Raw genomic sequence first — 13,572 nt, 5'->3', positions numbered from 1 at the left:
CCTTTTCTTAGGAAGACTTTAAGAAGTGAAAGAAACAACATCAAGTTTAGACAATGGTTCCCATAAAGACTGCACCACACAAGGTGATATTGCCTGTGACTACCTAACTACCTTCAACATGGATGACTCAAGTAAGAAAAATGGGAGTTTTGTTTTTGGATGTTAGAATATGTCAAATATGGAAAGTCCCACGTTTCTATAAGTGTGGACATCCATATCTAGTAATTTCTATTATCATGTTTGAGGTTAATATAAGTATGTAACTCTAGGAAGAGAACAACACTCTCTCAGACCTAAGAACTCTCTAACCATAATCAATCTCTAGTCTTCTCCATTGTTCTTATTCTTGGCTTCTCTAATATATCAATGTCACAACTCTCCTAGCATCACCACTAACATAGAATTTAGTATGGTATCGGAGCGAGATTCAGTGGTATGCTAAGAGAGGAACCTCTCACAAAAATAAAAATAAAATAAAAATAAAAATAAAATCAAGTCTTTTTAAGTTTTTCAGTATAGTATTCAAGTTAAGTTTCAAACTTTCTCACAAGAAGAAGTTCTTATATCTCAATTGAAGTTTCAATCTTTCTCTGTTTGCGGATTTATTGTTCACCAGCGATACTATTCGTCGCACTGTTCACAGGTACTAGTCATCGCACTATTTATCGTCATGTTTAAGTATTATGAGTTCCGGAATCTCTCGTCTCATTATTCTCTATGGTTCGAAGTAAGTTTTCAAGATTCCACTGATGTTTAAAATTTGTTTGAAGAATGCTAGGAGAGAGATCCGAAGTTTCTCAGTATTGGTTTCTTAGTATTGTTTCGCTTCCGCAGTCTACGTCTTCGGCAATCTCTCTGTCTTAGTATTGATAAAAGGGGCATAACATCTCTGTATCTCGCAGTCTCTGAAGTTAGTATTGGACAGTTTTGCCAAATGTTGTTTTTAGTACGGTTCGTTTTTTTTTTTTTTCATAACATAGAAGAAAGAGCGCATGCGGAAAAAAAACACTCAACTATAGCCAAGCCAAAGCCAGCGTTCTAGCCCACACATCGAGGTTCGAGATTTTTGAAGTATCAAGCCTTTGGAAAGTAGTTTACACTCTCGTCTAGGATTGGAGGGGTCGTATTGTTTGTATATCGTTATGGATGTTTGGGTTTCTAGCTTTCGCGTAGTTGATATTGATGCCGTATTCTGTCTCAGTTTCTAGAATATGATCAAGTTGTTTGTTTGAAGTATTATAGGAGCACATGACCTCTATCTCACGAGGAATTATTCTTTCCATCTTCTATTGTTTCAGAAGTTCGTAGTCATAAAAAGGCGCGACCCACCCTCTATAGTGAGTATTGTTTGATGCATATATATATATATATATATATATATATATATATATATATATATATATATATATATATATATCCGGTGTTTAAGTTTGCAATTTTATCTAACGGTCTAGAAATAATTTTAAGTTTGACAAGGCTAGAAATATTGGATTGAGCTAAGTTTTTTTTGTAGAGATATAATCCATGAAGAGTAGATTATATCTACAAAAAATCATACACTAATTCATTGTTGAAATGCACTTTTTGATAGGATGTACAATAAGGATGTCACAGTTAGGATGTCACCCTAGCTAGACCGTATATATATATATATATATATATATATATATATTTTATTATTATTATTATTATTATTTTTGTTGTTGTTGTATTGGAGTATGAAGTATTGTTTTCTGAAGTGGGTATTGGTTGGTTGTATAAATTGGTATTTGGTTTTTTCTATTTCAAGTTCAAGTCGGAATAAACAAGTCTTTGTATGTTCCTACTCAGCCTTGTATATTCCAACTTGAGAGGGGGAATAGGGAGATATGAAGATATTCAGTAGAATATGAGGGAAGGAGAATATGGAGACGTATGAGAAAGAGTAGTCATGTCTCCATATTCTAGCATGCATGCCTTGACGAACTCTTCATGACAAGGCATATCCACTATTCAGTCTTCAGTATTTAGGTAGCAGTCAAGCCTAAACTGCAAGTATGTTTCAGGTAGCAATCACGCCTAAACTGCACGTATGTTTCAAGTAGCAGTCACGCCTAAACTGCACCAGTATTCAGTATTCAGGAGTACCCATAAAAGTATTTTATTGAAATTAACAGTGATATTGATAGTAGCAGCCAAGAAGTGCACATCAAATCAGTGTTATTGTTTTCAATTTATATTATGACAGCCATAACAGAGAATGGAGTGAATAGTAGCCAAGCAGCGCGCCACTAAACCAGTGTTATAATTTCAGTTTGTGATTGTGGTACACCTTCAGTATTCAGGTTAGGTTATTGCCTACACCGACAGTTTCACCTCCAGAACGTCTCAATAGTTGTTCGAGTTCTTCAACTAAAGACAATTCTATGCGAAAGGGTGAGCAGTATTCTTATCTTTTGTTTTTTTGTAATCCAAGCTGTAATTTGTATAGTTTGCATAATTACAACTTGAGGGAGAGTGTTAGAATATGTCAGTATTAGAATATATCATATATAGAAAGTCTAACGTTTCTATAAGTGTGGACATCTATATTTAGTAGTTTCTATTATCATATTTGAGGTTAGTATAAGTATGTAACTCTGGGAAGAGAACAACACTCTCTCAGACCCAAGAACTCTCTAACCCTAATTAATTTCTAGTTTTTCTATTATTATTCTTCTTGGTTTCTCTAATATATCAATCTCACAACTCTCCTAACATCGCCACTAACATAGAATTTAACATAAATGTTAAAATAGAAAAATGTTACTAGTCTCATCTCATTTTTTAATTATTTTTTTAATGACGGCGCAGAAATCAAGAAGCTTAAGTTTCGCATGGCTATATTTATGCGTAACAATATATGCATGCCTGCTTGTAGAAAAATTTGCAATGTGTATAAACTATAAAGTGAATATGATGAAATGATGCTTTAGAGCATCTTTAGCAGTGATATCAACCTAGCATTAAACACCAAATTCTCAACTTCAGCAGTACTACAATCCGATAAGATCTTGCACAAGGATAGAATGGAATCTTAGAGAATGATCCTATTTTAGATAGAGTCATGATAGGATTCATGAAAGAATGCAATCTCCGAGAATCACTTTCTTGGTCGCCAAGGCAGGAGATTGCTATATATATGGAGGCTTCTGCATCCTCCAGAACTATGTTTTAAGAGACTTGATCCCGGATTCTTCATTGGGTACGTAGGCAACTAGAACGTTGGTGCAGTCTCACTTCCTCAAAAATCCCAATCCCCCATATCTTTCGAGCCTTCGGAAGCACCATCACATCGGGAGTGCCGGGTTAACGTTTTGCCCCGACATTCTTTGGCCGATGCGTGGGGACCGAACCCACGACTACGTGGTTTTCCGAGCGTGATATCCTCGACCTTATTCTTTCGGTCGTCCTTGTTACCATGGCTGAACAAATTGCGATGAATGATGTAGAAGTTGCCAGTCGGCATGTAGCAACTCTGCAAAACATGGAGACTATTCCAGGCACCACTACGGAGGTGGGGCAGTCGAGCCATCATAGATCTTTCTCTCAGAACGGAGGAAACAGATCGTATGCGAAGTAGTTCCACACACTCGGAGCCATTAGGGACTCGGGAATCTAATCCCGTGTCCCCGCCGAATATCTTTGTCGCGAAACACGAGAGCTACCGAGAATCCACGTTAGGGATGGTCTGCTTGAACCCACCGCGTGATGCTCTTACGACGCCGTCAATAAGGGGCGGGGAGGCCGACATGCTAACCCGCCTCCATCCGAACTTGCAATACCAATCAGATCAGCTCTAATCTCTCTTTTGACAAAAGAGTAGTTGCGGGAAAACGAAAATTTGAGAAATCAACTAGGCAAACGGTAGAGACCCTAAAGAGCACCAATCGGTCGAGTCCCTTTTAATGACGCGTAGGCAAAGGCACGGGGGTCAACCGAGGGACGGTAGCGAAGATCCTAATAATGGCCAAAACCTTATTCACAATAATGGTCAAGCTAGAGATCCAAGCCAAAGCCGGACTATCCACCCTATCGTTTCCGTCCCCACTCATTCACAGTCAAACAATGTCTGGGATCGGTTGGGCACAAATCCTCAGATACACCGATCCACAATAATAACTGAATGCCGGCAAATGCATTGAGTTCCAGTTCGGAAACGCCAGCATCCGTGGATGTGTTCGGATCAAGATATGAATCCCAACACACAAATCGGAATGAGAGTCTGCTACCTGCTAACAGAGTGGCATGCAGAAGGCGGGGTAGAATCGAACGTCGGCAACGACCGAATCCCCATCGAATCTTAGCCCGTGATGAACGGATCTGGAGAGAAGAGAATCAAGATGAGGACAACTGTGAGAATATGAATGAACAAAGGGTTAATGAATTGATTAACCAAGCCGTGACCGGGCAAACCATCCGAGGCGATCCACTCTTTGAAAAGGTCGCGCGCGAGGTCTAAAATTTTCACCTTTTGTCAATGACATTCGGATCGGGTTTCATCATCGAGGCATTCAAACAGCCCCCCTCTTCCGACTTACGATGGCGTGGATGGGCTGTCGAACGAGCACGCGTCATGAGCTACCAAGCGGCTATGACCTTATGGGAATTTCATGAGTCGTTAATGTGTCGTATTTTTCCAACGACGTTGAAAGGATACGCACTATCCTGGTTCAACAAGTTGCCTCCGCGTTCAATTGATTCATTCACCAAGCTCAGCGATATGTTCGTTGAACGTTTTCAGTACAACATGAAAACGAAGAAGAGTCCGAGCACACTGTTCAATCTTGCTATGGAGAAAGGCGAAACAATTAAGAGTTTGGTACGACGGTTTAGGAAGCTTCACGCCGAAGTTCAGGATGTGAGTGATGCTTTCACAATACAAGCATTCCATCAAGCGTTGCATTTCGACAGAGATGGACTTTACAACTCTCTCACTCGAAAGCCGCCTACCACCCTTTCTGATTTATTCGCCCGAGTGGAAGGGTACGTTCGAGTGGAAGATGATCAAAAGTCTCGACAGAGAAAGGATGGCGCAGATCCCGCCTTCCAAGGACTCCACAAAGGATAAGATTGCCGGTCAAGGTAACAAGAGGAGTACTTTCGGAATAATCTGAAGGCTCGAATATAGAGGAAAAGGTATTCACCCCTTTAACTCTTGGCCTTGCGACACTGTATGAAAAATCAGAACTAAAAAATGTTATGCCCATTTCGGCCGCTACCGAAGATCCTACGGTGGCGGGATAAAATCGAAAATGCAAATATCACGATGATATTGGGCATGAAACAGATCACTACAGAGCTTTGAAGAAAGAAGTTCAACGCCTCGTTGACGAGGGACATCTTACTGAGTTTATTCAAAACAAACCTCGGTCAGCCCATATCAACTTGGCTGAACACAACGTTATCGATATATGCCACGCGCGTGTCGATAGCATCTCTCGTCGTCTAAAGATAGAAGAAACGCTTGAAACTTCGTCATATACAAGATCATTACCGGTCAGCGGTTTCAATTTTGACCAAGGTATCAATCACGAAACCTATGAAGGTCACGAGTTGAAGTTTCGAGAATGACGAAAAGGGGTGTATTACCCTCACAATGATATTTGTTGTCATTATGCATGGATAGGAATCTTTAGGGTGCGAGAAGATTCTTATCGACCACAGAAGCTTCGATTAGCGTGTTATTCACCAGGGCTTACTCCATAATGAAACTTTCGGAGGACTTGATCATAGAATACCGTAACCCAATCATTGGATTCAACGGCGAACTAGCCTATGCCATTGGAAAGGTTCATCTCCCTGTCACAGTTGGGCATCAATCTGTCGGGATAAATTTCCTTTTGATAGATTGTGGTTCTTGTTACAATGCAATTTTTGGTAGGGATTGGATCCATGCAAATCAGGCTGTTGTATCCACCTTCCACCAGCGTTGAAATTCCCCCCTCTGGGGAGTATGTAAGATCCGCGATGACGGATGATGTCACATCGGTGTCATGATTTGGCACTAGAAGATACAAGGAAATCGAAGTCGGGGCAACACGATTCTCCGGGTTGATCATGCCAAATAGCAATTACTGTAAACGTTGGGCTTATCAGTGCGAAGCCCGATGCTCTGAAAAAGGGTCCCTCGATCGATCGGTTGGAGGAAGTTCGGATAGGGCGAGAGCCCACGAAACTACTTTCATCATTGCCGGCTTACCCCCAAAAAAAAGGCTCTAATTTAATTGTTATGGGATTATCAAGAAATATTTGCACTGGGATATCAACCAAATGCCCGAATCGATTACGGATGTAAACACCCGCAGTTCGATATTGACCGAGATTCAAACCGGTTCGACAAAGACCAAGGCGGATGGCTCCCGAGCGAAAACTAAAGGTCAATGATGAGATTGGTAACTTGCTTGGAGCAGGGTTCATTAAGCCCGTCGAATACCGACTTGGGTATCCAATATCGTCGCAGTTCCAAAGAAAAATGGGAAGCTCAGGGTTTGCATTGACTTCACCAACCTAAACAAAGCTTGCCCAGTGCATCCATACCCATTACCTCGCATCTCAGATCTAGTCGATGCGACCTCGGGTTTTGAGCGTCTGTCGTTCATGGACGCTTCCTCTGGTTATAACCAGATACCTCTGCTTGAGGAGGACCAGGAGCACACGGCGTTCGTAACGGACCATGGCCTGTATTGCTTTAGAGTCATGCCATTTGGTCTGAAAAAATGCAGTGCCACCTATCGAGGATGATGAATACAATGTTTGCCGATCTGATTGGGCGTATCATGGAAGTTTACATCGATGACATGGTGGTCAAATCCGAAGAAACACCCGACCACCTTCAGCATTTACAATAGGTATTTGATAGGCTCGTAAGATATAAATTGAAGTTGAACCCTTCGAAGTGTTCTTTTGGGTTAGCATCTGGAAAGTTCTTAGGATTTCTGATGACTCACGGGGTATTGAGGCAAACCCTGAACAGATTCGGGCCATTCTCAAAATGCCCCCACCCTCGAATAAAAAAGAAATTCATTCATTGGCTCGCCCGGTCGTTTGGCGACCCTGAATAGATTTATATCAAAGTATTCGGATCGATGCAGGCCATTTTTAAACGTTGAAAGGTGCCTCCGTTTGGAACGAGGGACCGTGATAGGGCTTTTAAAGAAATTAAAGCATACTTGGTATCACCCCGGCCTGGTTAGTCCAACCGCCAAGACATTGGAATTTATTTGGCTTTACGAGATCGCATAGTTTAAAGTATTGTTTGTGGAAAACCCGGAGGAGCGCCCAATCTACTTCATTAGCAAAATGTTGACTGGATCAGAGAGTAGGTATTCTAAAATTGAGAGAATCGCGCTTGCCCTTGTGCATGCAGCACGCAGACTTAAGCCTTATTTTCAGGGACGTGTGGTGAAAGTATATACAGAATATCCCCTTCGCAAGGCACTCGGACGAGCCGAAGAGTCTGGCCGCCTTGCTGATTGGTCTAGCTACCTAAGTGCTTACCACATCTTGTATGAGCCTTGCACTGCAGAAAAAGGTCATGCATTAGCTTCTTTGATGGCAGATTTCCCGGTAGAAGATATCATGGTTTCACCCGAGTTATTCGAGGAGGAACAACTGCCAGATTTTCCCAACCACCAACCTGACTCCATTGAAGAGAATTTCACCGGAGGCGAGGCGTGGGTTGTGTATACAGATGGTTCAAGTAATAGGAAGGGGTCGGGATCGGTTGTGTGATAGTCGACCCAAACGGTAGCCGAATCGAGCGGTCCGTCCGACTTTGTTTTTCTGCTTCCAACAATGAAGCCGAATATGAGGCAGCAATATTTGGAATGAGAGCGGCTATTTCGAAATGGGGGGCAAAAGGAAATCAATATGGTAACGGATTCTAAGCTAGTTGCTTGTCGGTTTGGAGGGTCATATCAAGCCGCGAGATGGCGAATGGCGGCTTATTTAGATGTGATACGCGATCTCATTGCAAAATTTGAGCGCATCTCAATTTTGCAAAGACCAAGGAATGATGTTCGGCATGCTGATGCATTGGCCTACCTTTCAGCAGCAGTTGATTCAATTGAACCTCGCAATATTAGGGTAGAGGTCCAGTTACTGCCTAGCATTGACCTCCCATTGCCCGATATGGTCGACGTCTGCTACTGCGAGAATCGCGCGGCATTCATGCAGATTTATCACCGATCACTCCACGGCGCGACAAAGCGCGGGACAAGCACCAAGAGCATCCCACTCGATTCTTCTCCGCAGCCATGAGGAGGATCGACATCTCCCCGGTGGATACCGATTCTGCGGTGGTGGAAAACGAGGTTGTACGGGGAGGAAGACTCGAATCGATTCCGACCACGGATCTTGCTAACAATGCTCCCGAAATACCCGGATGATCGGTTTTCCAACATTGAGTCAATGGAACTTCTACTTCCCGATTGGCGTCGAATATGGTTGAATTCTTACTTAAGTGGAGAACTCCCCTTAGATAGGACTTTATCGACAAAGTCAAAGCGGGATGCATGGCGGTTTGTGTTGTTACCTACCTCGGAGGGGGCTCCCGCCTTCTGAGAAAACCCATGGGTTCGGGCCCACTCCTCCGGTGCCTTACTCATGAGCAGGGGACAACAGATTTTAAAAAGAAATTCATGAAGGCATTTGTGGTAATCATTACGGTGGTCGGAGCCTCGCTCACAAAGCTCTCACCCAAGGATATTGGTGGCCATATATGCAAAAAGATGCCAAAAGGTTTGTCCAAATATGTGTACCATGCCAGAAACATGCTCGGATCTTTAAGCTTCCTGCGAATGAGCTTCATCCCATACTTAGCCCTTGGCCATTTGCTAAGTGGGGACTCGACATTGTGGGTCCTTTACCTAAGGCCCCAGGTAATGTGAGGTTTCTCTTGGTCGCAACTGATTACTTCACTAAGTGGGTTGAAGATGTATCCTTGAGTTAGATTCAGTCTTCAGACGTCAAACGGTTCATCTGGCGCGATATTGTGTGTCGATTTGGTGTCCCAGCTGAAATGGTATCGGACAATGGCCGCCAGTTTGATTCTGCTGAGATCCACATCTTCTGCAAATCCCTGAAGATACGGCATAACTTCTCCGCACCCTATTATCCCCAGGGAAATGGACAGGCGGAAGCAACGAACCGGGTTATTCTGGACACGTTGAAGAAAAGGCTTGAATTAGCTAAAGGAAACTGGGTTAAACAGTTACCAGGGGTGCTTTGGGCTTATAGGACAACCCCCCGTCGTTCAACAGGAATGTCTCCCTTTTCATTAGCATATGGAATGGAAGCAGTACTCCCAACTGAAATAATCGCCCCAACAGTGCGCTCACAAGCCATCTCCACAGAGGTCAATGCCGACATCTTGGCTCGCGACAGAGCCATGGTGGCGGACCTTAGAGATGAAGCCCTGCAGAATCTCATGACTTACCAGGATTCTATGAAGCGCAGTTATGACAAGAAGTTACGCGCACGAGCATTCAAACCAGGCGATTGGGTTTTACGTACAAGGCAAAGGAGCAACGAAGAACCCAACAAATGGAAACTTCGGTGAGAACTAGGAGGGCCTTTTATCATTGAAAGGCTCGCATCCAAATGTTTTATTTTCTCAAGAACTTGGTGGCGATGTCCTAACCAAACCATGGAACGCGTACCATTTGCATTTATTTCACAAGTAATTTACTTATCATTAGTTCCACCAATAAATTTCACATACATTGTACTTTCCTTCCATTTTTCATCAATAAAATTCTTTTCCATTTATGTTGTGTTTTAATTTCAAACGGGTCATTTAGTTTGAAATTTATTAAACCCGGGTGGCGAAGGAAATCCTACACTTCAGTTTCGGCTTGCGTGGTGTAGTGTGCCTACGCCTGGCATCATGGTTCGACAATGAAAATCCAAGAACGATAATGTATCGCTTTTGGTCTGGGTGCGATTGTTTAGAGTACATCAAGCATATACCCTTGGTGGCGGAGTCTAAGCTACACTCTGATTTAAACCCAACTATTGATGGACTTCTGGGTTGTCTGTTGGTCTCCTCAAAGATCGTCTATGGGAGAATCTTTGCAGTGTAACTACGCTTGTTCGTCAAGTGACTTAGTGGCATTGTTATCGTCGCGGCAACGGTAGACCACCGAATAATATTTTATAAAGATGGTTAGATATTACACATATTCTATCCACGTTACGTCCACTTTCGTAGGTTTTATGAAAAGAATCTTACAGATTAGTGTCGATTCGGTTGGAGATGTTGTCTCAATTCCAAAGATTCAGATTCTATTTCTCCTGATTTGGCTTCCATATTTCTATACCGGGCCGTGTAACACAAGTGGGGGCATCTTAGTTGACGATTTCTGAAGTCGACCATGTCGGCTAGATTTGCCACATAGAGCATATATAGTTTAAGGCTTGACTATCAAATAATAGATCAGCCATAAGCCCAGTCATTCAAGACATCCGAAATTCATTTTTCGAATAGCCTCCCGTGCATTCAACAAAGGCCCATTCCGAAAAAAAAAAAAAACCCTAAACCCTAAATCCTAAACCCTAAAACTCTTGAACCGGTTCAACTCTTGAACCGGTTCAGTGCACTTCAACTCTTGACCCTCTACCACCGGGCGGCGGCATAAGACCGACCGGTTCGGGCATTTTCCAACCGGTTCAGGTGGTTTACGTCCGGTTTCGACATTTTTCCAGCCGGTTCGGGCATTTTTCCATCCGGTTGGTGGTTTCCATCCGGTTTTGACATTTTTTCGGCCGGTTCGGTTTTCCAACTTGTCGGCGGTTTTCCTCACGGGTCCAAAGACTTCCCAGCCGATTCATTCGGTATACAGGCCGATTCAACGGTTGCCGGGCGGTTCAGGCCTACTTAGATCTGGGTATGATGAATTTCCTACATTTTCAGGTCGGGTCATCATTTTTTCTTCCTGGTTCATCAGTGTGCTTGCCGGATCAACTGGTTTTCTAGCCAATTTTAGTCTTTTTTTGACCAGGTTAGCCTCTTCCATGGTCATATCATTTAATTGGCCACTCGTTTTACCCACTCAAGTGTTTAAGCTTTTCAAACTTTCTGGCCTATCTCCATTACACATTCCTTCTTACTTCATTTTGGTTTTTTCGGTACTTTAATTATTCAACACATCATCTTCATCTTCGTTTTGATCATTTGTTGAAGAAGAGACAATGTGTGTACCCTATGTCATATTTCCGGTCCAAAGTATACTCGGACTATGAACCGGGTGTAAGACCAGCGGCGGACCAGTTTGGGGGCAAACACTTTGGATAATCCGGTCCTCTAATCTGTTAGAGTTCACAACGGGTTTAGGGCCCATCCGGGTGGCCCGAGTTCGTGGACCCAATCCGTCCGGATCATTCTGATCCAGTCACCCGATAAGATCCTAATGCAATCCGATAAGATCTTGCACAAGGATAGAATGGAATCTTAGAGAATGATCCTATTTTAGATAGAGTCATGATAGGATTCATGAAAGAATGCAATCTCCGAGAATCACTTTCTTGGCGCAAGGCGAGGAGATTGCTATATATATGGAGGCTTCTGCATCCTCCAGAACTACGTTTTAAGAGACTTGATCCCGGATTCTTTAGTGGGTACGTAGGCAACCAGAACGTTGGTGCAGTCTCACTTCCTCAAAAATCCCAATCCCCCATATCTTTCGAGCCTTCGGAAGCACCATCACATCGGGAGTGCCGGGTTAACATTTTGCCCCGACACTACATGTTGATGAAAACACCAAAAAAACACCAAACCAAACACCAAATCGACCAATATTTGGTTCCAGGTTTGATGTTGTATCAAATCACTCACGCAGTTTGAGAAACACCGCGCGGTTTTGGCAAAACCGCGTGGGCTTGGGCTGTTAAATGGGCTTCTATGGCGTGGTTTTGGCAAAACCGCATGGGCTTGGGCTTCAATGGGCGCGGTTTTGCCAAAACCGTGTGCGTTTTTTCTGAAAATTAGAACTGTGGTGCATAGAACTTGAAAAATTATGAGTTGTGCATAGAAGTTAATAAATTAACAATTGTGCAATTGAAGAAATTAAGAATTGTAATTCAAAATCGAAAAAATTAAAGAAATTAAAAACCTTTGATTATGATTATGATTATGCAGTCTAAAATCTATGATTATGATATAATCATATAATATCTAAAATAATCCAAAACATATCATATTACATCAAATTTATTTAGCTCTCTTCTTCGCCCCTTACCACTCGATCCTCTCCTCTCTCTATTTGATCGCGTTCGAAGTTGCTCCTCTAAGTTCCTAATCTGAGGCCGATGATCTTTCTGTCAATGCGGACGGAGGTTAACTACTTCACTGAAGTTCCTCATATCCCCGATGTTCTTTGCGTGTACACTTGCTCGCATATCCTTATACGCTTTCGAAGTCTCGTCATACGCGATTTGCGGGATTGCCGATATGTCCGAGAATATGCCTCCTCTCTTTCTTGGCTATAATGATACAGGGCAGTCCTCATCCCATCAAACATGAGAACACGGTTCTCATATCTTTCGAACCTCGACTGAAAATCCAAGAAAATACAATTGTGAGTACATATTATATATATAATGAAGAAGATAAATAAAACAATTAAACTCACCATGGCATCTTGATCAATATGCGGCTCTAACTTCGAGAAATGATCATGAGGCACCTCGGGGAATGGAAATATAAGTAGGCTCCCCATCAGGTCCACACACGGCAAATATCTGAGGATTACTGGCAGACACAGGAGCTGGCTGATATGCATTCAGAGGTTGTGGGTTGTAAACAGGCTGTGGCGGATGAGGAATACGTAGCTCACGTCTCATCCCTTCCGGCCCACAAACTTCGAAGTTGCTAGCCCGACCAACGGGGAGGCAACAACGGACCCATGGAGACACGGTTCCACCATCTATAATCTTGATCGCTAGCCCGCTTCAACAACATAAGAAGACGCATCTGGCCAAGGACCACCACTGGCATGAACTTCATGAACTTGAATTCTACCCCACGACTTTGCATCACTAACATCTAGCATGGGAGCACATGGAACTCCATAGCGTCCAGTCATCTGCCTCCAACATCCGCCGCCATTAAGCCCGCGGTACCAAACCCGATCCGCGTGTGGGCAAAAACAACTCTGTGACGTGACAACACACAAGCATGCTATACATCTGGATCGTCAAAGGCAGTAGACAAACGCCAAGGTCTCCACTCAATAGATGACAATGATCTAATATCAATCGAGCACACAAGCCATACGGATATTATTCCTAATCGCCGCTTTTACATTACGAGTCAAGTGAGGCCCCGACCAACTAGCAAATCTAGGGCGAGTATCGGCAATCATGTCTATGTTAGGATAAAAGACATCGAAAGTACTCATAAAACCAAATCTCTAAAAGTCCCGTGAATCCGCAATCGAGGACTTCTACTTCCAATGTCTTTGAAGCTTTATCTAACGCCGATATCAATGTGGCATATCTTGAGCTACCGGTCATAATCCCTCATAGTATGCAAATCGGATACATAAGCATAAT

General features: G+C 42.9%; 1 protein-coding gene across 1 annotated transcript; it reads left to right on the top strand.

The window, feature by feature from the left end:
* The first annotated feature begins 4,612 nt into the window (after nt 1–4,612).
* LOC147476518 (uncharacterized) lies at nt 4,613–5,089 on the top strand. The gene has a single exon (XM_086585754.1). The coding sequence runs from the start codon at nt 4,613–4,615 to the stop codon at nt 5,087–5,089; it is 477 nt and encodes a 158-aa protein (XP_086441880.1).
* The last annotated feature ends 8,483 nt before the right edge of the window (nt 5,090–13,572 follow it).

Source organism: Coptis chinensis, chromosome 9, assembly GCF_015680905.1.
Source record: "Coptis chinensis isolate HL-2020 chromosome 9, ASM1568090v1, whole genome shotgun sequence".
Taxonomy (NCBI): domain Eukaryota; kingdom Viridiplantae; phylum Streptophyta; class Magnoliopsida; order Ranunculales; family Ranunculaceae; genus Coptis; species Coptis chinensis.
Note: the sequence above shows the minus strand (reverse complement) of the source record. Positions and strands in the feature narration are given on the sequence as shown.

Excerpts from the sequence above, each read along its gene's own strand:
- LOC147476518 (XM_086585754.1), top strand. The coding sequence starts at position 4,613 with ATGACCTTATGGGAATTTCATGAGTCGTTAATGTGTCGTATTTTTCCA.